The sequence below is a fragment of the Falco naumanni genome, chromosome W (assembly GCF_017639655.2).
Source record: "Falco naumanni isolate bFalNau1 chromosome W, bFalNau1.pat, whole genome shotgun sequence".
Taxonomy (NCBI): Eukaryota; Metazoa; Chordata; class Aves; order Falconiformes; family Falconidae; genus Falco; species Falco naumanni.
The window spans coordinates 5,874,581-5,901,418 of record NC_054079.1 but is presented as its reverse complement, the minus strand read 5'-3'; the positions used below and the strand labels follow the sequence as shown (position 1 = coordinate 5,901,418).

The 26,838-nt window shown below is 39.4% G+C and overlaps 1 protein-coding gene and 1 non-coding gene across 7 annotated transcripts in view; one reads left to right on the top strand and one right to left on the bottom strand.

The window, feature by feature from the left end:
• Window positions 1-286: 286 nt before the first annotated feature.
• The window catches only part of LOC121080536 (zinc finger protein 532-like), a 50,091-nt gene continuing 23,539 nt past the window's right edge, over window positions 287-26,838 (bottom strand). For all 6 annotated transcript variants that reach the window (XM_040578612.1, XM_040578613.1, XM_040578611.1 and 3 more), the window contains 6 exons: window positions 24,830-25,006; window positions 16,437-16,599; window positions 12,509-12,787; window positions 6,749-6,861; window positions 4,925-5,072; window positions 287-2,640 (listed from right to left, as the gene is read on the bottom strand). In XM_040578612.1, coding sequence (XP_040434546.1) covers window positions 2,146-2,640; window positions 4,925-5,072; window positions 6,749-6,861; window positions 12,509-12,787; window positions 16,437-16,599; window positions 24,830-25,006 — 1,375 coding nt within the window. In that variant the 3' untranslated portion in view covers window positions 287-2,145. The remainder of the gene's footprint in view (window positions 2,641-4,924; window positions 5,073-6,748; window positions 6,862-12,508; window positions 12,788-16,436; window positions 16,600-24,829; window positions 25,007-26,838) is intronic.
• Window positions 8,128-8,214, top strand: LOC121080722. Its single transcript, XR_005825485.1, has one exon. It is a non-coding gene; the product is annotated as a small nucleolar RNA SNORD116 (small nucleolar RNA).

Below are 26,838 nucleotides of genomic sequence, written 5' to 3'. Positions count from 1 at the left end.
AAGCTCCTCTCAATGGCTGTGGCCAAATGAACTGCCATGGGAACCCACAGTGCCAGTCACAGGGACAAAGGCAGCATGGGACCTCGCACTGCACACATCTGACCTGGGAGGCGGGTGCTGAGCATGGAGTGGTTTCATATCATGCCCAACAGCTTTCAGATGACTGGTCTGTAACTTTTAGAGTTTTGCCTCTTGGCAGCACCAACAGTGACCTAAGGTACTGGTTCACAGCATACCTTGCAGGTGCAAGAGAGTGAAAAGAGAAAATAAACAGAAGTACTAATAATGGCTGTGAAAATTTAACTTTTATTATCTGTTCACTGTATACAAAACACCATTCTGCATAGTGATAACTCATTTGTTGTACAGTTGACAGTGCACATCAACAAACAAGTGTTCAAAGAGGTATACACTTAATGGAAAGGGCAGTGATGACCAGTGTACATTACACACTAAGATCCTGCAACACCAGCTGCATGTTTTAAGATGGAGAAGTACCTCATAACCACTCAATATGTGAGTAATATAAATGGGATAACAAGCATTTACCAACAAACCAAATTAAGAATGAGGATGAAGAGAGAAAGCAGAACTAATGTATCTGAATCACAACTTTCAGAGTGATTAAGAAATTTAACAGAGGTGGCTGAGAAGGATCCGTATTTTTTCAAACACTTCCATTTTTAAAACTGTTAAAATTTAATGATAAATAGCAGAATCTCACAAATCTTTAGAGGCAAAATGCTCCACATTTATTTATATATGAAATGCATTTAATACAGTTGTAATGGACATAGTGTATAGTAACATCTGACAGCAGCAAGACTTTTAAGGAACCAAACAATTACTACTGTATATCATGCAGCTATCTATATATTTACACAATTTGTTTTAAAAAAAAGTACAAAAAATTTTTTTAGGGATACGTACAAGGTATAAAATGCAAAAAAAAACCCCAAAAATATAACTCTCACAGAGAACTATATATGAAAGGGACAGTATGGTACTTTTTTGTACTTTGTGAAAGCGTTAAGTAGTGATATTAGATACGCATTTGAAATGGCTGAACTAGCTTCATACGGTCTGTGCTAAAGCTGAAAGCCCCAATTATCCTTATGTAGGCTGGTGTGTTAACTTCTTGACAGTTGTGGTTGTATGTGACACTGAGCACCAGAACATTTGGCATTAGCATACAGAGCTGGGAAATACCAACCCCTGCATTGTTAGCCATTTTTTGGCTAACAATAATGGCTAAATGTTAACCATTTTCTTTCAATAACCAGAAATAATGGAAAATACATAATACTGTGTACTTGATTCTATATAATGTTTAATAAATTACATGACAAAAACCATCATAATTATAAACCTATTCCTCTAATTACATCTTATTTGTTAAATCCAAAGCAGCCCAGCCCTTTTGTAACAATTTGAGCTTTGATCACAAGCACCTGATGACCTAAAAAAATCAATCACTTCATGATACATAGAATTGTGCAATTATCCTTTTTCAAAAGTACATTATCATTCTAGGAGGTCTGCACCTGTTCTGGTCTTGCCACCTAAAACCAGCACTGTGTTTTACATATGCAGTGGCACTTTTTCTTCTTTTTTTTAAATACATATTTTTAAAGAGAAAGTTTAAAAGCTTCCTTAGACATTTAGAAGCACGAGTTCTTAGAATTTAAAATCTCCCCTTAGCTTGCTTCCCCTCCCCACTCCCCTCCAAGCACTGCCTTCTGATGTACTTCCACTAGCTAAACTTTCTTTCAGAAGCATTCAAATAAACAGTTTAAGAGAACCTAAGGAACTGCCCCAGCATTCAGAACTCTGTTTAAAAGAAACTTACTAGAAAAAAAACAGAAACAAAACAGAATAACCCAAATTTTCCACTAGATACCTATACAAACACATAACAGAGTATAAAAGTTATTACTTTAAATATATACAAACTCTTTTCAACTCAAATACTGCTTCAATGGTTTTGAGGGTATAGACAATGAGGTGAAGGGGACGCTTTTATGCAGAATATAGTGCAACAGCCTGAACAGTACTGTTAACACTATTATACCTTGAACTTTCTGTAGCAAAAATGTCATTAGTATTCCAATGTGGAGAGATATTTCTGTGTCCCAAGTAATCTGATCACTTTTCAGCTGAACTCATTCTTTTTGACTTAATGAAAGCCATGCCATGTGTTCTCATGTGAGTGTTTAAGGCCGCTTCAGTTTCAAAAGTCTTTGCACACACTTTGCATCTTCTGTCTGATGCTGTACTGTCAGATGATTCATCCTCATGGTTGGGTTTATTTTCTTGCTGATTATCCTCCCCAGACCCATTTTGTTTTGACACTGGTTGAGGCTCCTTCAGCTTATGTACAATGAAGAGATGCCTGGAGAGGGACACGTGAGATGTGTAGCAGAGTCCACATTCCCTGCACTGGTATGAAGAGCCATCGGATTTATGCTGAGGAATATGTTCATGAAACTGGAGAAGATTTTCTGTTGTAAAGCCACAAACAGCACACTTGTGAACTTTAAAAACATTTATCTTTAGCTTCTTCAGTGGCTGAGTGATTGCACCTCGTGGAGGCCTGAACTCCAGTACAGGTTCTTCCAATTTACGCTTTGGACTGGGAACCTAAAAAAAGCCATAAATGGTATATCATGTAAGCATAAATATACAGCTCTTTTCATGACTGTTTGTGACTCGCACACTTTAAAAACCTTCCCTTGGCAGATTCCAGTACAACTCCGATAAATACAATATTTGAAATAATACTAGCAAATATATGTTGTACATACTGGGAAAAAAAAAGGGGAATTTTTTTTTTACTATGAGTTGCATGTAAAATTTGTTTTGTCAGTTCTGATAGAGCTACAGTATCTAATACACTGTATAAACTTGAATAAATATTTGCCACTGTAACTGCATCCAAGTACACACACAATGAGACTTCAACTGTGTACAGAATGTAGCGTATCAGTCTAGGAACTTTTCAGCACTACCTTTTGGAACTCCGTTTTAATTACTTATTTCATCTTTGAAATTTGACTTGACAGATTATTTCCTGATTGTTAGTAACCAAACTAACATATTGCCAAAGGATGGCTCAACATGCACAGTTTTTTAAACTAATTAAACTGATAATTTTTTATATTTTCCTTGTTATTCTTCCGACATGAATATTCCTCAAGAATCTTCTGCATCCTGTGTAGCTCTGATATGCTCCATGATGTTTATGAAAACAATGTGTACAGCTGCTGTATTTTCATCACTTAAATAAGAATGCAGTATGTTGGGCTGAAAGAGAGTCATGTAAAGGACAACAGTACATTTTAAAAGACAGATATGTTTGTGTCTCTGCTGTCAGCTTTGGACATGCCATCACAGGTGATATTCTTTATCATATAGAGTCCAAAACTCTTAAAAAATGTTGTTAATTTCTGCATGTACCAAGTCTTTGGACAGCACTGTCATCTTACTTTTGCTTTCCTCCTAACACTCATCATCAGTGGAAGAATAGAATATTGAACCAAGGTAGCTTGTGCGCATACCTTTTAGAAAAGAGTATTTAAGCTGGAAGGGACCTACAACGGTCATCTAGCCCAACTGCCTGGCCCCTCCAGGGCTGACCAAAAGTTAAAGCACGTTGTCAAGGGCATTGTCCTGATGCCTCTTAAATGCTGACGGGCATGGGGCATCGACCACCTCTCCAGGAAGCCTGTTCCAGGGTTCAAGCACCCTCTTGGTAAAGAAATGCTTCCTCACATCCAGTCTGAACCTCCCCATGCGGAGCTTTGAGCCATTCCCAGGCGCCCTGTCCCTGGATCCCAGGGAGAAGAGCTCAGCACCTCCCTCTCCACGTCCCCCTCCTTGGGAAGCTGCAGAGAGCAACGAGGTTGCCCCTCAGCCTCCCTCTCTCCAAACTAGACAAGCCCAGAGTCCTCAGCCGCTCCTCACAGGACATGCCTTCCAGCCCTTCACCAGCTTTGTCCTTCTCTGGAGGCATCAGAGTGCCTGAACATCCTTCCTGAAATTGCGGGGCCCAGAACTGCGCACAGTGCTCAAGGTGAGGCCATACCGATGCCATGTACAGCAGGAGATCCTGCTGTATTTCAATCATCAGACTGAAAGCAGTTTCACTGGAAAATTTGTATTAAATAGGCTCAAGGCTGGGTATTTGGAAGAAGGTCACATTGCTTCTATGTAACCTGCAGCTTTTCTACAGCTATGAGAGAACTTGGTTGCAGAGAATTATAGAGCCATTTAGGTTGGAAAAGACCTTTAAGAGCATTGAGTCCAACTGCTAACCCAGCACTGCCAAGCCCATCACTAACCCATGGCCCTGAGCACCGCACCTGTGCATGTTTTAAACACCCCCAGGGCTGGTGACTCCATCTCCTCCCTGTGCAGCCTGTGCCAGTGCCTGACAGCCCTTTCGGTGAAGACGCTTTTCCTAATACTCAACCTAAACCTCCTCTGGCACAACTTGAGGCTGTTCCCTCTCATCCTGTCACTTGTTGCCTGGGGGAAGAGACCGACCCCACCTGGCTACAGCCTCCTTTCAGGTAGCTGTAGAGAGTGATAAGATCCCCCTTAAGTCTCCTCTTTTCTCCAGACTAAACAATCTCAGTTCCCTCAGCTGCTCCTCGTAATTTTAAAAGATGCTCTTAAAACAAACCACTAAGGGGTAAGTTATATTCTCCATCAAACCGTCACTCTCAATGATCTTTGCAAAAACATGTTCTAGTTCAAGCATGACAGAATGTGTTGCAAGAACCTTCCAAGACATTTTTTGGGCTCTACCTGACAGAAGATCAGACATTTATGGGATCAAAATACCTGCATCTATTTAAAGATCCTGAAAATACAGCCACAAAAAAAATCACTCAGTGACTGAATAAAGCTTCTAAGTGATTACCTTTATGTCTTCTTTTACTTCTCTTTCTTCAATATTGGTTGATTCAGTCATTTCTTTCACATCAGGGTCTTTAATTCCATGCATCAACTGAATATGTTTTTCCAACATCAACCGCTTGGTAAAAGTACGTCTTGAATCTGGGCAGTGCCTACATAAACACAAAGCAGACAGGCTCAGATTCAAATGTGATGCTTAACAAAAGTCATAGTATTCTGAAGAATACAAATAGGTCTAGTAAATAAATCCAGGCTAGAGTACAATCTATTGAAGATAGCAACAATGTTTTTCCAATCAATTGCACAGGTAAGTATTATAAGAAAGTGAGCAAAATTACAAAATAAAACTGGAAATGATTGAGCAATCTATATTCAGAGCAAATGAGAAATTCTCTGAAGATAATATCCAAAATGGTACAAAGTGTGAGTCAGAATAGAACCTGGCAGCATCCAAGTTTGTTTCTTGAACCTCTATTAGTGTCACCAAACTGTACATTCTATTAGACGTTTCCCAGATTTCAAAGGAAAAGCAATCACCTTCCACGTAGTATGAATGCTAGCTCCAAATGGCAATTCTGCATTCAAACCCAAGTACTTTATCTCCTTGGAACTAGTAATTCCTTCTCAGCTCCCTTTCCAACCTCAAACTAACCAGCAGAACAAGTTTGTCTTTAACAATCTATGCTTTGTTCTCCCACACAGAACCAGCTGCATCTCTCCTAAACCTCTCATATGTTTTTGGAAAGCGTATTTCTCCTGAGCTCCAATGTTGTAACATACTGTACAGGTGTCTGGAGGAGGGACAGCCAAGTAAGAACTGCAGGGGAGAAGTCTCTCTCCTAAGGTTTTAACTTTTAAAATGCTGTTTCATTTAACTTTATTTAAAAAAAAACCAAACCCAAACAAACCCAAACCAAACAGCAAAGAGGCAGTACTGTAGGCATTCTGAAAAAACCCCACAGAACCACAATAAGCTTTCTGCTCAAAGGGTATGTAAAAACCAGACACTTGTTACTTGTCATATACCAAGAGAAATGGTGTCTAGGCTAGCAAGCTCATGTACACTGAAGCAGAAATTAAGGGTGCATTAGAAACAACCTGGTGCATGGGTTCTGCCAGGCAGCCAGGGGATATAAAGCACTTTGTTGGAATGCTACGCTATGCACGGCACTCTCAAGTTTCCACACCACTGAGCCTGTGGGCCTTGTGCTTCCCATAACAAAGCAGAGATCACACTACAGCAGAGAAGGGACACAGAATGGCTGCAGCTTGCACCTTCCTTTTCAGAACTTCAAACTCAGTTCCCCAGCATGCAAATACACACAAAATTAAGAGATATAACAGAAGGTTCGTATTATATATCTTGTCTGACTGACGGATTTTTCTATTAAATTATGTATCATCTCTCCAGCCACTTAAACATCACTAAGGATTTTTAGACATTACATATTATTTTACGTCCGAGAAAAATACAACAAATATTGGCTTTTGTAGATTAGAAGAGTGGGTTGTACATTTGAGAGACTATTGAACACCAGGTTCACCACTGTAGAAATATCAGCCATGCAAATTCTCAGCTCAGTGAAGTTTCAGATTTGCTTGCCAAAGCCCCTGAAAGACAGCAGACTTCACATGCATGCATTCTCAGTAGCCTGTTATGTTTTATGCATGCAGGACAGCCTGGATAGCTTGGCCTGTATATACATCTAAATACCTGATTCATTTGAATGAATGGGACGCTGGCTTTTATACAGTCAAGAAAATAAATTTAACTAATGTTTTTTGTTGGCTTATAGTCTATTTCTCAATAAATAAAAGTAGAACTTACGAGCATGTATAAACCTTCCTAATGCCTTTGTGCTTGATACGATTGTGACGACACAAACTATGGGATGAGCTGAAAGATTTGTCACATTGCCGACACGGATGTTTCTTCATTTGCTTTAAAAAAAGAAGAAAAATACATTAATTAAAAAAAACTCAGTAGAAGTAGTGCATGTGTCGAACCTTTTGATAACAGGAAAGGAAACACCACTTACCAGTGTTTGGTACTGTACCTTCAAGTACACACCACTCCTACAGCAACACTGCAGAAGTCAGAGGACCTGGACTTCTTTCAAGGCAGTGTGGCCAGCGTGAGTTACACACACACATCTATCACCAGTTGTAAACTGGTGTCACAGACTATGTATGAGGAGAGTTTCTTCCACTAAAGACGCAATGAAGATCAGTGGATTATTTCTGGATCAGTAAAGGGAGCATGGTTAGAGATTTGCTTTCACTATAAAGTAACCTTTCTCTTCCCACCACCAAAGTACGCCTGCAGCTGCTGACTGAAAGTGCTGATCAGGCATGTACAGGGATGGGTGAAGAGCGTGCAATAAGGATCAAAGCAAAACGTTATGGACACTGACACACTAAGAGGGCTCACAAAAGTAATGAAGAAATGGTCCAATGCCAACTTGAGGGACGTCTGTTTGGGGAATTCTGTGGGTTTTACATTAGTTTGTTAAGTGGAAGAAGAAAGAAAAGGAAGGAAGATGAAAAGGATGACGTGGTCTTCACCTATGTCATTCCAGCTGAACACGGCCACAGGAGCTATAGAATATGACAAAATAACATCTCTGAAACTGCAGATTATACAGGCCCCAAGAATGAATGACATGGTCCTGTCCCTTGAATTCCATCAGTCACGGAACTCAGTTCAAACAGCAACTGGAGTAGCTGTAGAAAGGAAATGGAAATATTTCCAATCAGATTTTCTGCTTCCTTTCACAGGTAACGAGATTGTTCATTACTGTAGGTTTTGCTGTTTTGGCAGCAACAAGGAAATCGAAACAACATCTTGGAGATTAAATCCAAACACTGATCAAACAAATCTAATTGAAGACTTCTCCAGATTATTTTTCAGTTTACTTTTCAACAATCCAGTCAGGGCCAGGATCCCACACTTATCATTCAGTATGATTCCTGCCAGATTCAAGGTGCCCTGGGTCTGAAGAAGAAATGGACTTTATTGGAACCTTCCAAAAGAAATTCAGATCGTGTGGACCCAGATTTCAAGTGTTCCAGTCTGAGGGATGGCTCATGCCTGCTAGTCAGGCGAAAGTGAAGCAACAGACAGTCTCATACCGTCAGTCAAGTATCTAGAAGAAAAATCATGTTTGATTTTTCCTGGTCTAGCACTGATCATAGTTTACCTTCACAGTGTCAATAACGTTCTCTTTGCTGCATTTATTGGGAAACTGAAAAAAACAAATGAAAATTTTATTCTACTATTCCAACTGAGGCCACTGAGTGAAAGACCTGGAATCAATGCTTGAACTTGGACCCTTCCTGACTACTCTGGAGAATCCACCCAAGATCTGTCCCTATTTTCCAAAGCACTCAATAGCAAAAGTTTTCTTCACAGAGTAATGGGGTGAGTTTAACTCTTTTATTCTTTGCTTCTGAGGAAGTCAAACTCCTAAACAATGCAGATACTAAAATGTCCATGTGGATTATTGTGTATGACATGAGTAATTCTCTGGTGCCTAATATTAATTAATAACAACAATAACAATACTAATACTGAAAAAGAATTCTCAATTCTAAATACTAACAGGCTCAAGCCATTCAGAAATGCTTAAGGAACTGAAAAACGTCCATCTTATATTTGTGCTCTGAGTGCCAAACTTTATGCTGATGTTCATATTCTCCCTAACGGCTACATTGCTAAGGAACAGCTACAGATAAGGCAGTGGAGGTCTGCAGACGTGATGTCATTATTGAAAATTATCATTTATTGCAAAGTTTGGAGTGAACGGTAGAAAGCTTGTACACAGGAAAAAGTGATGTCTGGAACAGCTAATGGAGTAAGAGCTGTTACAGTGAGATGAGAGACCTTTTGCTATCAAGACCAAAATCACATGGAGCATGGGGGAAGGAAAGACAAGCGGTTCTGAAAGGTTGTTCATGCAAGTGTGAAGCAGCCCATTAGGAAACATGATCTGGTGATTTTATTGGGGCTAGTCAACATAATGCTGTTAGAGGCACAGTGCTGCTCAACCTAGACTTCCTTTTCACATTTAAAGGCCAATTAAAATAAAAGAAAATCAACATATTTCACTCTTAAATTGTGAAAGGTGAAAACCTGACAGTGTGTACACACAGTGCATATACTCATTAATGCTAATGCATTAATCAATACATTTTGCAGTATGGTTTTCCGATATGCTTATGGCCACAATGTTCCGGGAAGAATTTGTAAAATGAAATGTGAAGTCATACTAGGGCTTCTATCAAGAAACAGCCCTGCACCATGCTGTACAAACATACAAGCTCAACCAAGGCAGCCCACGTATCTTTGCCGAGGCCACTGCACAGCGTAGCTGTACCAAGCATGTAGTCAGAAAAGCCGCAGGACTGTGCTCAGTAGGACCCAGTCCTGGTCAGAGCACCAGCCGGCACTACCTGGGGTAACCACTGATGACAACACACTCACTGTAAAATTCACCGGGAAGATTCTGGATAGAGACCCAAATAGCATTTTGGATGCATTAGCTTCTGCAACGGCAGCCAAACCCCAAAGAACTAAAAAATTAGTTCTGTAATTAGGTGCAGCATGACCTGTTGTACAGCATCTTGTCTCTATGGAAAGAAAGAGGATGTTCAATTAGATGCCCAGCAAGTCAGAATTGGTAAAGCAACTCCTGCTTAGAAAACATCTGTCCTTTCACAGAAACACACTTACACCCAAGTTCTAGGAAGCTCAGCATATGTCTGCCTGGCTTGGTGCAGACATACACAATCCAGTTTCATGCCAGGAGTCATACAGACTTGTTAGAATCACCCTTTGTCTGGGCTAATAACTTTAAAAAACAAAACAAAACTAAACCTAAAATACCCAGCCCAGCACTTTTAAGATCAGGCAGAGTCACACCAAGGTGGCTACTAGTTTTCCTACCCTACTGCTGGCTCACCTTCAATCAGCTCAGGAAGAAACAGAAAATGTGAATCTCTCTGTCTGTCTGTGCTGACATTTCCCAATAAGGTCTGGAAACTCAATAATCTGTCCAAAGAGGATGTACACTGCAGTACCTCTCCTGTGAATACCTCTGAGTAATCCAGCTTAAGATCAGCTAAGAAGGGTTACAGGCTCCAAACATTCACTCTGATCCTGCAAAAGCAGCAATGAGAAGTTTGAAACTAATTATCTTCAAATACCTTACATGACAAAGGACTTTGTAAACAGCTCAAGAAATGCTTAATTGAAGTTTTTAATAAACATTTGGCATAGATCATTTTAGAGCATTTAACTCACACCTATAATTCTTAAGAAAAACAGACTATACATTAATTCCATTATTTATTAGACCCATACCACACACTTGGTTATCTTATGCTCATTTCTAGTCTCTCTACAATAAAACGTATCCATAAAAGTTTAGGTTTTGAATATAGTCCTTTTGAAAGTTAACAAGTACTGAAAATTTCAAGATGTCTGGAAGGAACATAGCAACTAGTCTTTATCATGCATTTCTGAAAGACATGGAATTGTATCTCTATCCATTTTAATATATATTATGCCTCCGGTGTGATTTGAGGAACTGCTTGAACAGGGATAAGAAATAGCACGTAAATCTAAGCAAAGGAACAGACCTTTAGGCCAGTACTTCAGTGCAAAAATTATCAAATATTTCGCAATAAGTGCTGCTCTTGAAGTAACATTGCACATTCTTACTAAACATCAGAAAGATGTATATTTAAAGCTAATACTTAGAAAGCATTATCGATGTGTTACTAACCTTATTTTACATGTCTTCTGCCATTTTGCTGCAGATGCGATCAGACTGGATATCATTGTCTAGTCCACTTTGAAGTGAGAGTTTCATAGGGAGGTTGTGTTGTTTTGTTTTTAAGGATTGCATCAATGCAAAATGCATCTGGCCTTATAACTTACTTCTTTTTGCCGGTAAAAGCACTGATGAGTCAATATTTGGACTAACACGCAAAAGAGTGGGCCAACAATTTACATGCTGCTAGAGAGACTGATTTTGACCAAAAATTAGACTATGATTGTATGAGTGTTGCAGGATCAGAAAGAAGTATTCAGTGCATCTGCATGCCACAGGGACTGTAAGACATTTTACCATGTTTCTTTATAGACACTACCTAGCAGAGGTGTCAGGAATATACCTGCTAGGCTTGAAACTATAGCAATTAACAGCTCCTCAGTGACTTCATTGGACAGAAATGCAAAAATGGTCTTTTAAAGCAAGTGGAGTAATCAAGTGGAGATCACATGATCTCAGCTGCTTGTCTGCTTTTCATGCCCTCATGCTGTGGAAGGAGAACCAGGTAAAAGAAAATGTAGTTCTGTGAACCATAACCCTTTGGTTTTGTGTGTTTTGTTCCAAGGAGGCCTGGCCATGCAGCTAAGAAACGTGGAAATAAGTGTCCTGTCAGTCAGGCTTGGGTACTATTTGCTTGAAGTTGTCACAAGAAAACTAGAGATGACACTCAGTAGCCTGGCATTTTGAGCTTTTCCATAAAATGTTTATAAACAGAATAAAATAATTTGCACAACAGCTTTAGAGATAAGCACTGTAATTTGAAGGGACAGAGAAACCTCTGGAAATGTGCTATCATTTATTAAAGCATATTAGCATCCTGAAAACTACAGCTTTTCACTCAGGATGATTCTTCTCCACTTAGACAAAATAGGTCCATTATCCCTTCCAGTTCTGCTCTTTTTCTGCAGCACAGCACAGGACATGAGTTTAGTTCCCTGCTTCCCAGCCGAGGAAAGAGTCAGACCGTTTTCACTAGCGCACAGTGCAGGACAGGACTGGATAGCAGAAGGCTGCTGTGTGTCAGCATCAGGCTGGAGCTTGCTCCTGTCTGTCTCAAACACAGCTAAGAGGGGTCCAACCGAGGAGCAGTTTCACTACCGCTTACCTGCCAGTCTTTTTAATTTCATGTAACTGGAAAAGCTACTGGATGCAGGAAGGACATCAAACTGCCCTTCTGCTGACTTGACAATACAGCATTCCTGTATTTCACTTTCAATCCATTTTAAGTAAGCTATCCCAAATCCAGCTGCTTTAAATACAAAATACAACTTGTTCAACTCAGTCAACTTGTTGGCTGAACCTACAAGCCTAAGATTAGAGCAATGGCTCGACCTTAGAGTGTGTCTGCCTTTAAAATGAAATGCCATTTGGCACTCATTGGACCAATAAAACAAGACTCCCCGAGTCTAACAGTTAATGAACTTTCAAGAGAGAGAGGAAACTGAGAAGGCACAAAGGAAATAAAAGAACCTGGATCATATTAGATGACTTGGACGAAATACTGGAACGTCTTTCACACTTTCCATCTTGAAGAAATTTTGGTACTGGATAAACAAGCCTACAACTAAGTAAGACTGTGTGGATTTTCTCAGTAGAAATATGCAGCAAATGAGAAAAACTAAGCAGCTAAAGAGAGAAAGATTAAATAGATACAAGAACAGTAAAGAATAACGATGGAACTTAAAGGAACTATTTGCAAAAACACAACTGAATTTGGAAAAAAAGACTTAATATTTCAGGTTTAATTCACTTACCTTTCCATGTTCTTTCCTCATGTGGGAGATGTAAACGTCTCTCTGAGTGAAGAGCCTATCACACTCCCAACATGTCCAGCCAGGGTTAGTGACTTTTTTAGGCTCTGCTTTCTTTATGGGAGAAGGAGATTTCTTCTCCAACTTCTCTGTTCCGTTGACAGATTTTGTGTCCTCTTTGTTGTGACTGGCTGAGTTCTGATTTGTGGGTTTAGTACTGAGAGGCAGGTTTATCCCCAGGTTTGGTGGCCCCTCAACACTTTTCAAAGTTCCATGCATAGACTACAATAGAAGAGAAAAAAAAAGTACAAAACTAATATAGACGTATACAGTTGTATCGACAAAATGCAAAGACCCTCTGAACCACAAGTCTTCATTTACTTCTTTGTCATACTATTACCAGATCACATTCCTAACGTAAAGAAACATAATTAAGTAAAGGCAAGGCCTAGCATAAAGAGAAACTAGCCAACAACACTAACAGACACGATCTGTAGCTAAAAATAAGTTTTCTTCAGTGGCTAGATGTCTTCCCCAAAAAAACCCACGCAAGCCCACAAACTTATTAGGTCACGTTTAAATTGCTGTTTAATAGGGAAGAAAAAAGGGTTTAAGAAGTACTTTATGTTAAGTTTTATTTCTCACTTCACTTACCTAACATACTAGTTCAGCATCCTAATTTCCTACTATGTGACTAGAAATTTCTAAGGAGGAAAGTTTTTTACTGACAAATTTTGACTCGGCACATTGGTAAATAAGAACAGTCAACTCTGGAAAGATCAGGCAACTACGATATATTAATATTTTATGTTGAGGCTGAGTTAAGCCCTGTCTTACTCCATGCTCAGGCTGTAAACACCCTAACTTAGGGCTACACTGCTAACAGTCCTTAGAACTGATGGTGTGCAGAGCTGACAGGGTCCCCAAGACCAGGGGACAGCTCAGAAGTGTCTAACAAGCTGTTCTCAAGCACCCTGCAGCTCTTGGGTAGTGATCCTTCCTCACTGATTTATTTCTAGACTTTAAGTAAACAATCAGTAAGAAGGGAAGAACTTCACCTCCTCCTTGGAAGCCAGCTGGTATGATACTCGAGCCTTCCAAAATGAATGCCTTGTTCAGGAAGACCTGGGCTTCAGCTGTGTGAGTTCCATGTATGAACAAAGACACAGCAGGAATGAGTCAGCAGGGTTCTGGGCCAACAAAGATGACTGCAGCCCAGACTTAACATACTGTTAAACATGGATCCACTATCAAGGTCTCTGTCACATCTGAAAGATTTGCCCTTTACAATGACAGTGTTCTGATCATCTCATCTACTGACCTTTATTACAGCCCTCCTGAATGATACCTCTAGCCATCCCAAACATAATTATTTTTCCTACAGGTAACCTCAGAAACAAAAACCCATTCAATACATTCTTGAATCTGAGAATGTAAGAATACAAATCTGATACTCCAGTGTAATACTTCAGTGCCAAGTTCCTTTGTAAGTCTTGCAGCTCCTCTTGGAACTACCCACTGGCTGTACAGCCAGTATCAACCTGATCTGTATAATCTGTTCTTCTATTTAACAGTTGTTAAACAATGTTATTAAAAAGCAAAGCCCACAGGACCAACTGACTGGCTCGAAGAACAAGCTGGTCGTGTACCAAAGGAGGAGGCTGCCTTTAGTATCCCATTGCACCAGGGCATGAAGACAGAAGCACAGGGTAGGGGCCAAGGAGGTTCCTGTACTTTCCAGCAGCTGAGGACTGACCTGGAGATTCCATCCTGGCTTAGCTTGTCAGCATGTAAAGTATTAGTATCCAACTTTCTAAATGTCTTTTAAATGCAGTACTTGATATTTAACTTATTTGAAAATGAACAAAAATCATGAAAGCATAACATCAAGTCAGAGTGATCACAGCATGTATCACCAGCAGAACCAGGAGTGTTACACCTCTAGTCCAGACCTTCACCACCTGTTCTCACAGGCTGTTAGCAATTTTCTTGTAGTGAGCCCTCACAGGAAAACCAGACACACATTTTGCCAAGCATTCACATCTGCTGGAATTATTCTAGGTTATTTTTTGTAGCTTTAAATAACCTCCTTCTGATCCTCTTTCTATCCCTTTCTGTTCTATTTCCATCCAGGTCTTCTCTGCCTTGATGGCTAATGTCTGGCCATACCAAACAATTTTTGTGCAGCTGGGCTGAGCTCTGCCCTTGTCTGGCACTCATCCTCTCCCCAGTCTCCTTCTCAGTTTTTATCTATACCCTGTTAATAGTTTTTTTTATTCCCCCTTAGCTGAAGTCCAATTTATACTTTTCTGCTGCTGTCCCTACTACTATACACACAGGATAAATGTAAAAGCACTAGCAATTCTGAATAAAAGCAGTAATACTGTTACTGCATGTGTATGTTCTAGTCCTCTACTCTTCTCAAAAATGTTTGAATAGTGAAACATGCTAAACCACCACTGGTTGAACGTACAAATGCGGGCATCACACACTGAAGCCAAAAGAGCCCAAATTTTAAGTAACTGAGAATAACTTTATAATGAGAGATGCTGAGCAACCCTAACTCATGTAAGAATAGCTTCAGGCCCTAACTACAGTCAGGTCATGCTCCTAAAATAATTGTTTTCAGGTCTTAAAGAAATACTTACGTACAGATATAACAATACTTTTTCAATAATACCCAAGTCAAGAAAACCTAAGTACATAAATGAGACATATAATGCAATATATGGAATTTACCTATTTAGTTAAAACCCAGAAACAATACAAGGAGATCAAAGGAAACAGAAAATAGGACTTTGCGTTGCTGCATGACAGGATAATTAAAGACATCTGGCATAAAGGTAAGACAGTTCTTACAGTAAATATGAACTAGTTCAGAAACAAAGAAAATATCCAGTCCTTGAATTTCTGAACATCTTGGGTCAGCCCTTCCCTATATCCTCAAGTTTAAGATTGGCTTTAAGACCAACTGTTTTTTCAAGACTTGTGATCTTGTTTTCAACATAACTTCAGAGACTTCTGAGGTTACAAGTGCCACAGTTGAGACTGAAATGCAGAATGATCATTTTAGTAGGCAAGACAGATATCTTCTGTATACAAATTTTACAAAGCCTTATGCATCACTGCAAGGGAAACCCACTGAACTAAGTGCTACCATTCTGGATTGTAATACTTTGCAACGGTGTAAATAACTTCAACTGTTACCAGGACCAGATGTTAATAAGGCATAAGAAATTCAGCACTGCTAACAGATCTGATATATATAAAACAAAGTAACAAAGTATATCTAAAATACACAGGTAGCAAATTATAGCCAGGGGGCTGTCAATTCTTAAAAAGCATGATTTGCAAGGATGACAGTAAAACTTCTTCAGTTATAATGGTATTTATGAGAAAATCCACTTCATGTTGTTTTCAAAGCATGCGTGTGTACATGTTCATATGTAAACACACACACAAATAACCTCTACATCTATTCAAGAAACATGCTGGTTCCTACCAGTGAATTCTGAATATCAAAGGTTAGATTTTATAATGTACTCAGCATTCTCAGCTCCTAACAACTGGAATAATACTTACAATACTGCAAATAAGGCTCAGACCTTAACAGGATCAGACTTACTTCACTATACCCATTATTATTATGGTAAAATGATGTATTGAATGCAGTGCACCAAGATATTCCTAGCGTGCCAAAATCAACATTCACATAGAAATCTGAGTTAGTGTATATCACAGATACGCTGAAGACCATAGGAAATAATACATGTAACATTTGAGAACATTATTCATAGACTACTCTCTTGCAATTATTAACATCTCTCAGCAGTCTTCTTGCTATTCTGTGCCTTTTAACAGTATTTTCTCACAGCATATATTGCATGACAAATGGTATCTATGAACAAAACAAGAGAAGATGCCTACACACCTTGATATGATCCATCATAAGCTGTTTCTGTGCATATAGAAGAGAACAGTCTGGACACTTGAAAACAGACACCTTCTGGTTTTCAATGTGCTGATCAAAGTGGCGATAGAGCAAAGGTTGTAGAGTAAACACAGTGTCACACATAGAGCATTTATATATTATTCTAAAAACAGAAGTACAATAAACAATGTCAGTCATGTTGATGATCTATTTGCAAGAATCATGATAACTTTTTTTTCTCAGCAGAGGTAAGATCTGACATGTTTAAGCAATCATTTCACGCTGTCTGAAAAAAGTTAAAATTAAACTAGTTCAAAACGTACTCCAATTTCAAAATACAGGAGCAGTAAAAAACCCAGAAAAATAGAAAAAAATATCATTAAAAAAGTGCAAACAAGAAGCCAGAAAACAACAGCGCATGCCAGTTACATATATAAAACCAACATCTGCTTAGGATCCTCCGAAAGTCTTCAGTTTCTGAACTCACATTATAACTAAAGGACAATATACCTGTTTCAGGTTGCAAAGGCAGTATATATTTTAAGGGAGTGACTGATTTGATCATAATTGGTAATTATTTTTGGCAGGGTATATGGCTTTGCACCTCCTGAATGCCAAGCCTAGACTATGTTAATGTTCTGAAGCTGAAACTTCACAGGCTGGTGTTTCCGTTTTGCAATTACAAGCCTTTTAAGAATCCATTGAAGCCATGTTGAGACACCACCAAAACCACAGCTTCCTCTCTCGGACCATATACGACTTTTTAAATTAGCTACCTAGATCTCCCATTCTAATAGACAATATTCTAATCAAAATGTTAACAAAAGCTATTTATGTTTTAGTAGCTGTGTAACTGGTGAAGCAATGCATCTATTAGTATAATTTCAAAAGTGCTTTAGAAATAGATATACTAATTAACAGAAAACTAGGTAAGTACTGGACACTAGGAAGTATAGTCCCTGAAAATGAGCATGACAGTTAAATTCTGTATCACAAAATCCTAAGAGCATAATTAAATAATCTGAAAATGGCTGTGTTTTTAGCAAATCCTTCTCAAGCGTCTGTCCAACAGACAAAACACACAGGGGAAACTGGAAACAATCCTTTGATCTAAATCCTGCAGTAACTAACTACTACATGACAATAGTTTGAAGTTGTTTCATTTTGCAGATGATTTTATAATGAAAAGTATAGTTTAAATTCTGGTTTAGGTAATTATTTATTTGATAGTTTGCTTGTTGTTTTTGCCCATCTGCATGTTTGAATGTCTTAAGAATGATTTCCCTGGCAACTAAAGGTGAGTAACAAGATTAGCATTCTAACTGCAACCCTTTAGTATATCTGTTTATAAATAGTAAATAATTCTAGTCTTTCAGAAACATTACACTTCTTTCTAACTTGAAAAATGAATGAAAGGAAATGACACGTGAGAGAAAAGTGACAAGGAACTCTGCCATAGATCACTGGATGAGAGAAATCTACTCCATTAGCCATCAGTCATGGAAGCACTTCAGAAAAAAGTTCAGCTAAAATAAAATAAACCCAACAACAGGCTTCCTCTGCAAAAGCAGTCTGCCTAATCCCATCAACTACAGGTTGATCTCTGTCCTCAAGGACTTTCCATTACAAAAACCCAGCCAACAAGCCCTGCTTTGCTAGAATGCTGAATTTTCTCATTATCCACATAAATGTTCAAAGTCCCTTCCATATTCCTCTAAGTAATTACCATCAACAGTACATTGTTCAAGAGCTCTAAAGATCACTCTGCACTGTGTTTTGAGATGACAAGAACAGGGACATTGCTTCAATGCCCAAGCCTTCAATGGGTTCAAGTATTTGAAATAATGAAAACCAGTGCACTTAATCAGATTAACTGTGAAAGAATATTTTTCTGGTATAGGAAGTAGTCCCGGTTTCTCACATATGTTCAGATAAACTTATTTGTGCGGCATCCTCTGATGACCCTCGTACTATTGCGGTGCTTTCTATGGTGAGCCCTCTGCATGGGATGACATACTCTGCATAGGCAGAGTGGAATGCATCTGCTAGCTTCACCTAGCGAGCATGGAGTCCTTCAAAAGGGAAGCCCCCTCCCCGTGCTCTGTCCCCCCCATTACTTCCATAAAAGCTTTTTAAACATTGTTCACAACAAGTATTTTAGTTTGTCACATTATTACTCATCTATACCCCTTCAGAATCCTAATTTCTTGGGTAATTCCTGTATGAGAGATGTTAAAGAGCTTTCCAGAAATAGGAAAAGCTTCTTGATAATAATTGGTAAGAAAGAAATCCCAGATTCCTAAAATGCAGTTTCACCTCATGTACCTCACATCAATATAAACCCATATTATCTTACTAATAGTTTTAACTGAGATTGTAAGAGACAACTTCTGGGGAAAAAATGCCCATGGATCACCACCCCAGCAAGCCAGCTGAACTGCACACAGACAGACACGGAAAGAATGTGCACTGTGCCAGGCACGGTGCTATTACAGGCACACTCTGTGGGATGCACTGCTTAAGCTTTAAGGGTACAAAGAGCCAAAGGATTCACTGTGCAAGGGATCATTTCCCTTGGCCACAGCACACAGGGCTACTGACCATCTAAGCACGCTCTACTGCCTTGGTCCCATCTCAGCAGAGCAGCTAGAGATAATCTGAAGCAGTGATTTTGCTATCAGCCTTCTGCAGTCCAGCCAAGAAGAAAAACAGCTTCCTCAGAGAAGTACTTGCTGCAGTTCTGCAGTGAATCTGCTTGTAATGCCACAAGCCAGAGAGCTGGTACTAACCATGCACATTCCCTAATCCTGAGGCTCCAATTTGTTTTCCTTCTGTCCCTTACATCCTGCCTCTTATAACCCTGTCTTACATCTCCATCAGCAACTTCATCCAAAAGTCATGAAGCATCAGGCCTGATTACTAAGCAGGCAAGACAAGCTGAGGCACAAGACTGTATCACAGCCTTATCCCTGGCAGGGTAATTTTCACCCTTCAGGTTTACTGCTCACATACCACAGCTAACATCCAGAATCCAAGTGTTTTGCTGCCTGTTGCCAAGCAGCCATGGCTAGGTGCTAGAGAGACAGGAGTAAAGTTACATTGTTCCAGATTAGCAAGATGTAAATAAAGACTGGCAGAATTAAAAATAATTCTCTGATTATTTCATGATGTACACTTTCTATTAGAGTCATATCTTGCAAATAAAATTGAGAAATTAGAAAACCTGCCTTTATCATCTGTGGTGGAACTAGACGGTGATCTCAGCTGGAATGATTTCAGGTCTGTGGTATATAAATTAATCATTGCAGGGTTACATAATTTAACCAAATAAATTATGATCTACTATATGCTTCAGATTCTTACTGTATCTAAAGTAAGGAACAAAAGACCATGGAATCGCTGAGGTTGGACAGGAGGTCTTGAGGTCATCTAGTCCAACCCTGGCTCAGGTAGGGCCAGCCAGAGCAGGCTGCCCAGGATCACATCCAGCTGGGTTTTGAAATGTTTCCACAGACTTGAGACTCCATGGACTCTGGGCAACCTGTTCCACCACCCTCACGGTAAAAAAGTGACTTGTGTTCAGGTAGAAATTCATGTGTTTCAGTTTGTGCCCACTGCCTCTTCTCCTGTCTCTGGGCACCACAGAGAAGAGTCTGGCTTGCTCTTCTTCATGCCTTCCCATATGATATTGATACACATGGATAAGGTCCTCCTAACCCCTCTCCTCTCCAGGCTGAACAGTCCGATCTCCCTCAGCCTCTCTCCACATGAGAGATGCTCCAGTCCCTTATTCATTTTGGTGCCCCTTTGCTGGACTGGCTCTGCCATGTCTCTCTTACACTGAGGACCCCGCTCTGGGTGCAGCAGTGCAGTGCTGCCCCAGCAGCACCGAGTGGAGGGGATCACCTCCCTCCACCAGCTGGCAATGCTCTTCACAAGCCCTTAATGACCACATTCCCAGGTAATGTGGCACCCATGAGCACTGATGGGAGAAACTGAATCTGCTACAAAAAAATCTGACATCTTTCTGAATTTATCACATATATGAATTGTATCTCTCTAAGAAGAGCTGAATGTATGTGTTTTCTGTGTAAGCTAAGACTTCAGAAGCACAAGAACTATCTAGCGGACACCCAGATTTCAGACAGGTGTCTGGGAAAAGACTGCACTCTGTTAAATTCATACCAACATACCTAATAGTATGAATTGTGACTATACACACTTAGGATTATTTCTTTCAGTCACAGAAAAAGCATGATTTTAAATCCTAAACACATGCAACTGAGTATGCTGGTTTGTTTTTTACCTAAAGTAGTCAGTATTTAACATGTAACAACTCAGAACCCTGTCTACAGCCTAAAGGCAGTTGTGCTTAGTCAGGATGTAATTTACAACCACCTCGATTCAACAGTATGCTTGCATCAGGCAGGCAGTTCACCGCAACACCACTGCCAGGGTGGCTGCTCTTGCCCCACACCACACACCAAAACAGGCATGGTACGCACACGCACTTTTTCATTTTTCAAAAATCCAGTTAACAAATTCATGTATTATTTTAGAATAAATACAGATGTTATCTCACAGGAAAATACTTCCACATCACATAAAAGATGTTCAGTGTTTTGAAAGCTTCTGCACGAGAACATGGTACTTCTTCCCATAAATTTTTTCTCTAAAAAAATGATGTGTGGGATTATATACTTTGTACCAATAGTACAGTATATATCCATCATCCATCTGGATAAACAAGAATTTCTCCAGTATCCAAAAAGAGATCAGCCACGAAAAAGATCTTAGTGCCATTCCTATGAAGCTACACTGTTCACTGCAGAAAGAAAATCACACATAAACTTTGGTTTCCCACAAAACCCATGTAGCATCTTAGGTATGCTACAGGAGAGAGCTTCACAAAGTTGCAAGACAAGACAGCCATCCATTTCCTGGTATTAACACAATCTAATTTCATGCCACTGAGAATCACTGCAAATAAACTTCATTTTTCATACACCAATTATTTTACTGTATCTGTTCTGAAACAACCATTTGTAATGCAATTGTAAATTACAAGTAAATGCCAGAGGCACACAGCCATTTACCCAGTGAGCCCAATTCCTGTGAACAAAACAGCGTGAACTAGTGAAGAGTACCCTCAGGACTGAACCAGCCTCAGCCCGCTTACAGGGCAGAGGTAACAAATGTTCCCCAGCCACCTCGTCACCTGGGGCTGGGTTTTGGCTACACCTCTGTGACACCCAGAGGAACACCAAGAAGCCAGGCTCCACGGCCAAGCTCAACAACATCTGCCTACCAGGTGAGGTATGAAACGCACATTCAAGGGTCAGACACCTTTTATACACTCAATGAAAACTCAAAAGCTTCACATTTCCACAACACGGAAGGCTACTGTACCCTTCCTTTCATTAGCTTTATAATTTTTACTTTCAAAGAACAAAAATTTAACTGAGCTTATGTAGTCATAAGCTTTATGACTTTGTATTATCATTAAGTGCTCCTTACATTCCTTCTTTCCAATCATGGATTTGTTAAACTTTCAAAACATATGCCAGTCATATGCAATGTAGATGCTAGGCAATATGATACAGATAAACCACCAGCAGCAGACTGGTCAAATGTGAATGTATTTCCTCAAATACAACAGTGCTTGCCAGCTCTGTTCAGCACTGGTCCAGCCACACTTGGACCACTGCGTCCACTTCTGGTCCCCACAACTCAAGAAAGAATGGACAGACTGAAGAGGGTCCAAAGGAGGGCCACAGATATGATCAAGGGGCTGGAGAACCTGTCCTACGAGGAAAGACTGAAGGAATTGTGTCTCTTCTCCCTGGAGAAGGCTCTGGGAGACCTCTTCACAGCGTTCCAGTACTTAAAGGGCGGCTGGCTACAAAGAGGACAGAGGGTGTCTCTTCACAAGGAGCCACATGGAGAAGACAAGGGGCAACAGTTACAAGTTGCACCAGGAGAGGTTTCATCCTGATACAAGAAACTTTCTACAGTGAGAACAATCATTTACTGGAACAACTTCCCCAGGGTTGTGGTGGAGTCTCCATCACTGGAGGCTTTCAAGAGGCTGTTGAACAGGGTGCTGGATAATTTCACCTCAGCTCCCTTTCCCACGAAAGGCTGGACCTGATGGTCTTTCTAGGTCCCTTCCAAATATACACAGATATCCAAATATACACAAATATACACAGCAGATAAAACACAATTTCAGCAACATGACAAACACAGGATGTCAACTTTGGTCAAGGTATGTGAGAGAAATCCTTAGAAACCAACTAATTTAAACAAGAACACTTGCTTTTAAAATTGCTACCAAGTAGTATAAACACATCTGAGGAAAAGCAGAGGTCCTGATAGCCTGAAATAGACCTTATTAAATGGTGAAACAGCAGTCAACGTGAGCATCATGAGTGTTGGTGGCAACACCATACTACCTACAGATGCTTGTGAAATGGAAGCAAAGAACTCCAAACACTGCAATGACTGGAAAAATTCTACTAGTCACTCTGCATGCATTTAAGACAGCATCTTGATTAAAACTGGAAAATTTAAAGAAAATACCACTTCTTACGAGGAACATTCAACTATGGGTTCTGTGATTTATGACACATCCACAGTACTTCACAAAATGTTCTTAGTCTTTTTATAACCAAAATAAGTTCATAAAAGAATACAATTATAAGCACATCTATATGGAAAGAAAACTAACGTAAAATACTTAACCCATCAAGATGATCAGAAACAATTCAGCAGATCCAAGCACAATTCAAGAAAACATTCTGCATTTTTTGTATGTGAAGTATCTTACATAAATGGCGATCTTAATCTTTCAGTTTTCTCTAATGAAAATAAGGGGAATCTGAAACTAGTTTTCCATTAAATGTTGGTATTTCAAACCCTCTCACTGAAGATACCATCCTGAATTAAAACAAGGCATCAGATACAGTAGGTTTGTTGCCATTTTGCTTTAATGTAGGTTTAAACACTCTAAAGCATAAAGCTCCTGTTACTATGTTAAAAGAAACAGTGATAAATCAAATTCTTCTGAAATCTAGTTACTACATTAGGTGGTACCTTGTTTCTCTCACCTGCTTTCTATTTCCCTGAGTCTGAAACTTGTTAGAATGGAATAGTGTACTCTGCACCCTCCAAAGAAACATGGAGTTAAATACTTGAATATTTACTCTCAGTACAGCACTCATACCAATAAAGGAGAATGACAACAGAAGAAAAAGGTCTGCAGTGAGAAGGCATCACGCTAAGACTGATCAGATTCAAAGCCTGATTTTCACATGCATCTGCACCTGCAGTTCCCACTGCTTTCAACAGAGGCCTTTAATGTCCAACGTCTTTAAAACAAAACCTCCGACACTGAATTCCTAACTGTGCCCTGTGTCACCATCTTCAGTAAACCACTGTATTTCTGCACAACTCTCTTAGCTACAGAATCAGTTCTGCTTTGATCTAGAAAAAAAGATTATGTATCAGGAAAAAAAGGCTTATATAAACAGCTCTACAAATACATCTATTTTGATTTGGAGATGCAAGGCTGGAAAAGCTTTAAAGGCTGGCACTTCTCACTAACACCCTAGAACTGCTCTCAGAACATGGAGACGTGACCATCTTAGGGAAGCAAAAACATAGCTCACCACTCCCAAAACCTATGGTCCTTTCATGAAGGAAAATGTCTAGCAGACAGCAAGAAAACAGATCCTGCAGGAAAACCACCACCTGACGAGCGAGCAGCTGCCTGACTGGAAGAACAGGGTACCACAGGCAGCTGTAGCCCACGAGAATCACCTGAGGTCAGCCCAGAGAAGACAAGTGTCATTTCTAAAACCATCTCTCACAGATACACACCCTGACCCCTGTGAACTGATGGCACTGAAAGAACCACTTTTTCCGAATTCACCCAGATGAGACTCTGTGAGCATGTCATAGAAAAAAAATATAATAACTTTTTCCCACCTTTTCAACCAAATGTTATGAAAATCACTGCACAAATGCTTGTAAGTCTTAGCAGTTCTTTTTGGAATCCCATTATCTTAATTCACAGTGAGCTGATTAAAAAATAAGAACGAACAACACACTAGCTGCCTGTCTGTATAATTTTTGTAATTACTGCATTACTCTCTTGCAGTGCACAATGTTTAAAGAACTGCTATCGCTATGTCCATGGAAATTTAACCCTGGCCAAATAAACTGCCAGCTAAAAACTCATGAAAACATTACACAAACTCCACGTTACCAACATGAGAACAAACTGTTGGTTGTACAGCACGTGACTTTCAAGATTACAAGCACAAGACAGAATGCAATTTCACAAGTTATTAAAATGCAGTCAAGAGCAGTAGAAGATTAATTTTGCTTACTTTGGTTCGCCTATCTTGATACCCGGGTGTTGTGTATAGGCATGGGAGTGTGTGCTGGGAGCAGATTTAAATGCCATGGGACAGATAGGACACTTGTAAAAGACTTCACAGTGACAACCTTGAATATGAGACTTGAGTGCCGCCACATCAGAGTATACAACATTGCAATGCACGCAGCTGCAAAAAGAGCGGAAAAGAGTCAGTTCAGCCTAGCCCAAAGCAGTACTGAACAAAATGGAATCAACACTGATTTTCAAGCAAGTGGAAGAGATAAACATATATATACAACTGGATAAAACTAAGTCATTCCGTCAATTTAAACAACCCAGTAAGAATCAACGTGAACAGAGATTTGCATATCAGAAAGTAAGAAAAAAGAAATTTCCCAAATTTAATTTGAAAATCTAAGAGATATGAAGTTTTTATGATACATGTTTTTATGGCATTACAACAAAACAGATAGAAGTGTCGACAGAGGAGTATTCTATTGATTGTAAAAAGAATGCTTAACTCCTCTGCCAATTTGTAGAGAGATTTTACAAAATGCATTTTTATCACATGCAGTGGATTGTATAAGGTATGCCACAGCAATTTAGAAGCTACCACCAAAATGGAGAGCTCGTAAAGAAACCATTTTCACCATTTCCCTTGTTTAGATTTAATGAAGACATACTGGTAATGATTTTCTGTACATGTAATCAAATCAGCACTTGGATTTAAAAACAAGAGAGTAATTTAAACTCAGGACAACTAAACCAAATCTCTACAATCAGATCAATTTATCGGATTGGAATTTTGAAAATATTTTTCAAAAACATACTTCTGCTGGTTCGAAAATTTGTGACCTTTCCATATCTATTCTAAAATGAAATGATTAAAAAACTGAATTAATATTAGTGCATAAAAATTTCTATACACAATGATCCCTTTTAGTGCCACACATCTCCAGTACTGAATGCTATGAATTAAGCTCAAGAACATACTGCTATAAGCAATTACAAAATAACCTGTCAAATGAACAAACTTCTTATTGACCACTATTTTGCAGCAAGAGTTTTACAATTTAAACATAGAAGGCCTCTACTCTTCCAAAATTTTAATTTTGGCACCTATCATGGTAGTATGATTGTTGTCATATAAACATCAAATAATTTTCTGATACCGTTTCAGTGCCCTGACGATGGCAATAAAGCAGCAAGTACAGTTATACATTGCATTCAAGAGTCCCATTTTCCTTTTAAAATGTATCACCTTTGAATGTTATGAAATGTCATCCTTTCTTCCCTGAGCACTTCATTTACATTCTTAACACTATTAATCAAGTTTTTATCTATCTGGTCCCTGCTTACCGATGCATTTTCTGAAGTAAATGGTCCTTGTCTTTTTTGGGGTCTGTTAAAGATCTTCTCTGCTTATACAGAGATGAACATTTCTTCACAGTGGTACACAGCATATATACTCCTAAGGTGTCACCTCAAGATAGGTGGGTTGCAGTTCTCACCTCCCCATCCCATCCTGTCTGGATGTTAAGTGACATGACATAACGAACAATCCTCAGCATCCACCACCGTATATAAATGGTTCTTAAGGACCAAACCTTCCTTTCTTGGACTGCTGTGTCTTGTTTTCAACTTGAAAGGATGCAGTTAAACTTGAGGTGGAAATTTTTATCTGCTTTAGTTCAGACAACTAGCTGAAATCACTGTAGTCAAACTGAACTCCCTCTCAGAGGTCCTTTGGAAAGGCAAGTCAGGTTATGCTGTTCCTCAAGCAAAGGCACCACAGTGATAAGGAGATGCTGAGGAGTCTAAGAAGGCACACATTAACTTCCCCAGATACTGCTCTTCTTTGCCTAGGTTTTTTTTTGTTTAGTCTCACCATACAGAGAAATTCTGACACTGTGTGACATAAGATGTTTATGATACATCTTGAAAGGTTCAGTAACTTCAGTTTAGATTCACAGTGAAGGATTTATGAGTCTTCTGGTGTTACTGGTGCAGCTAGGCCAG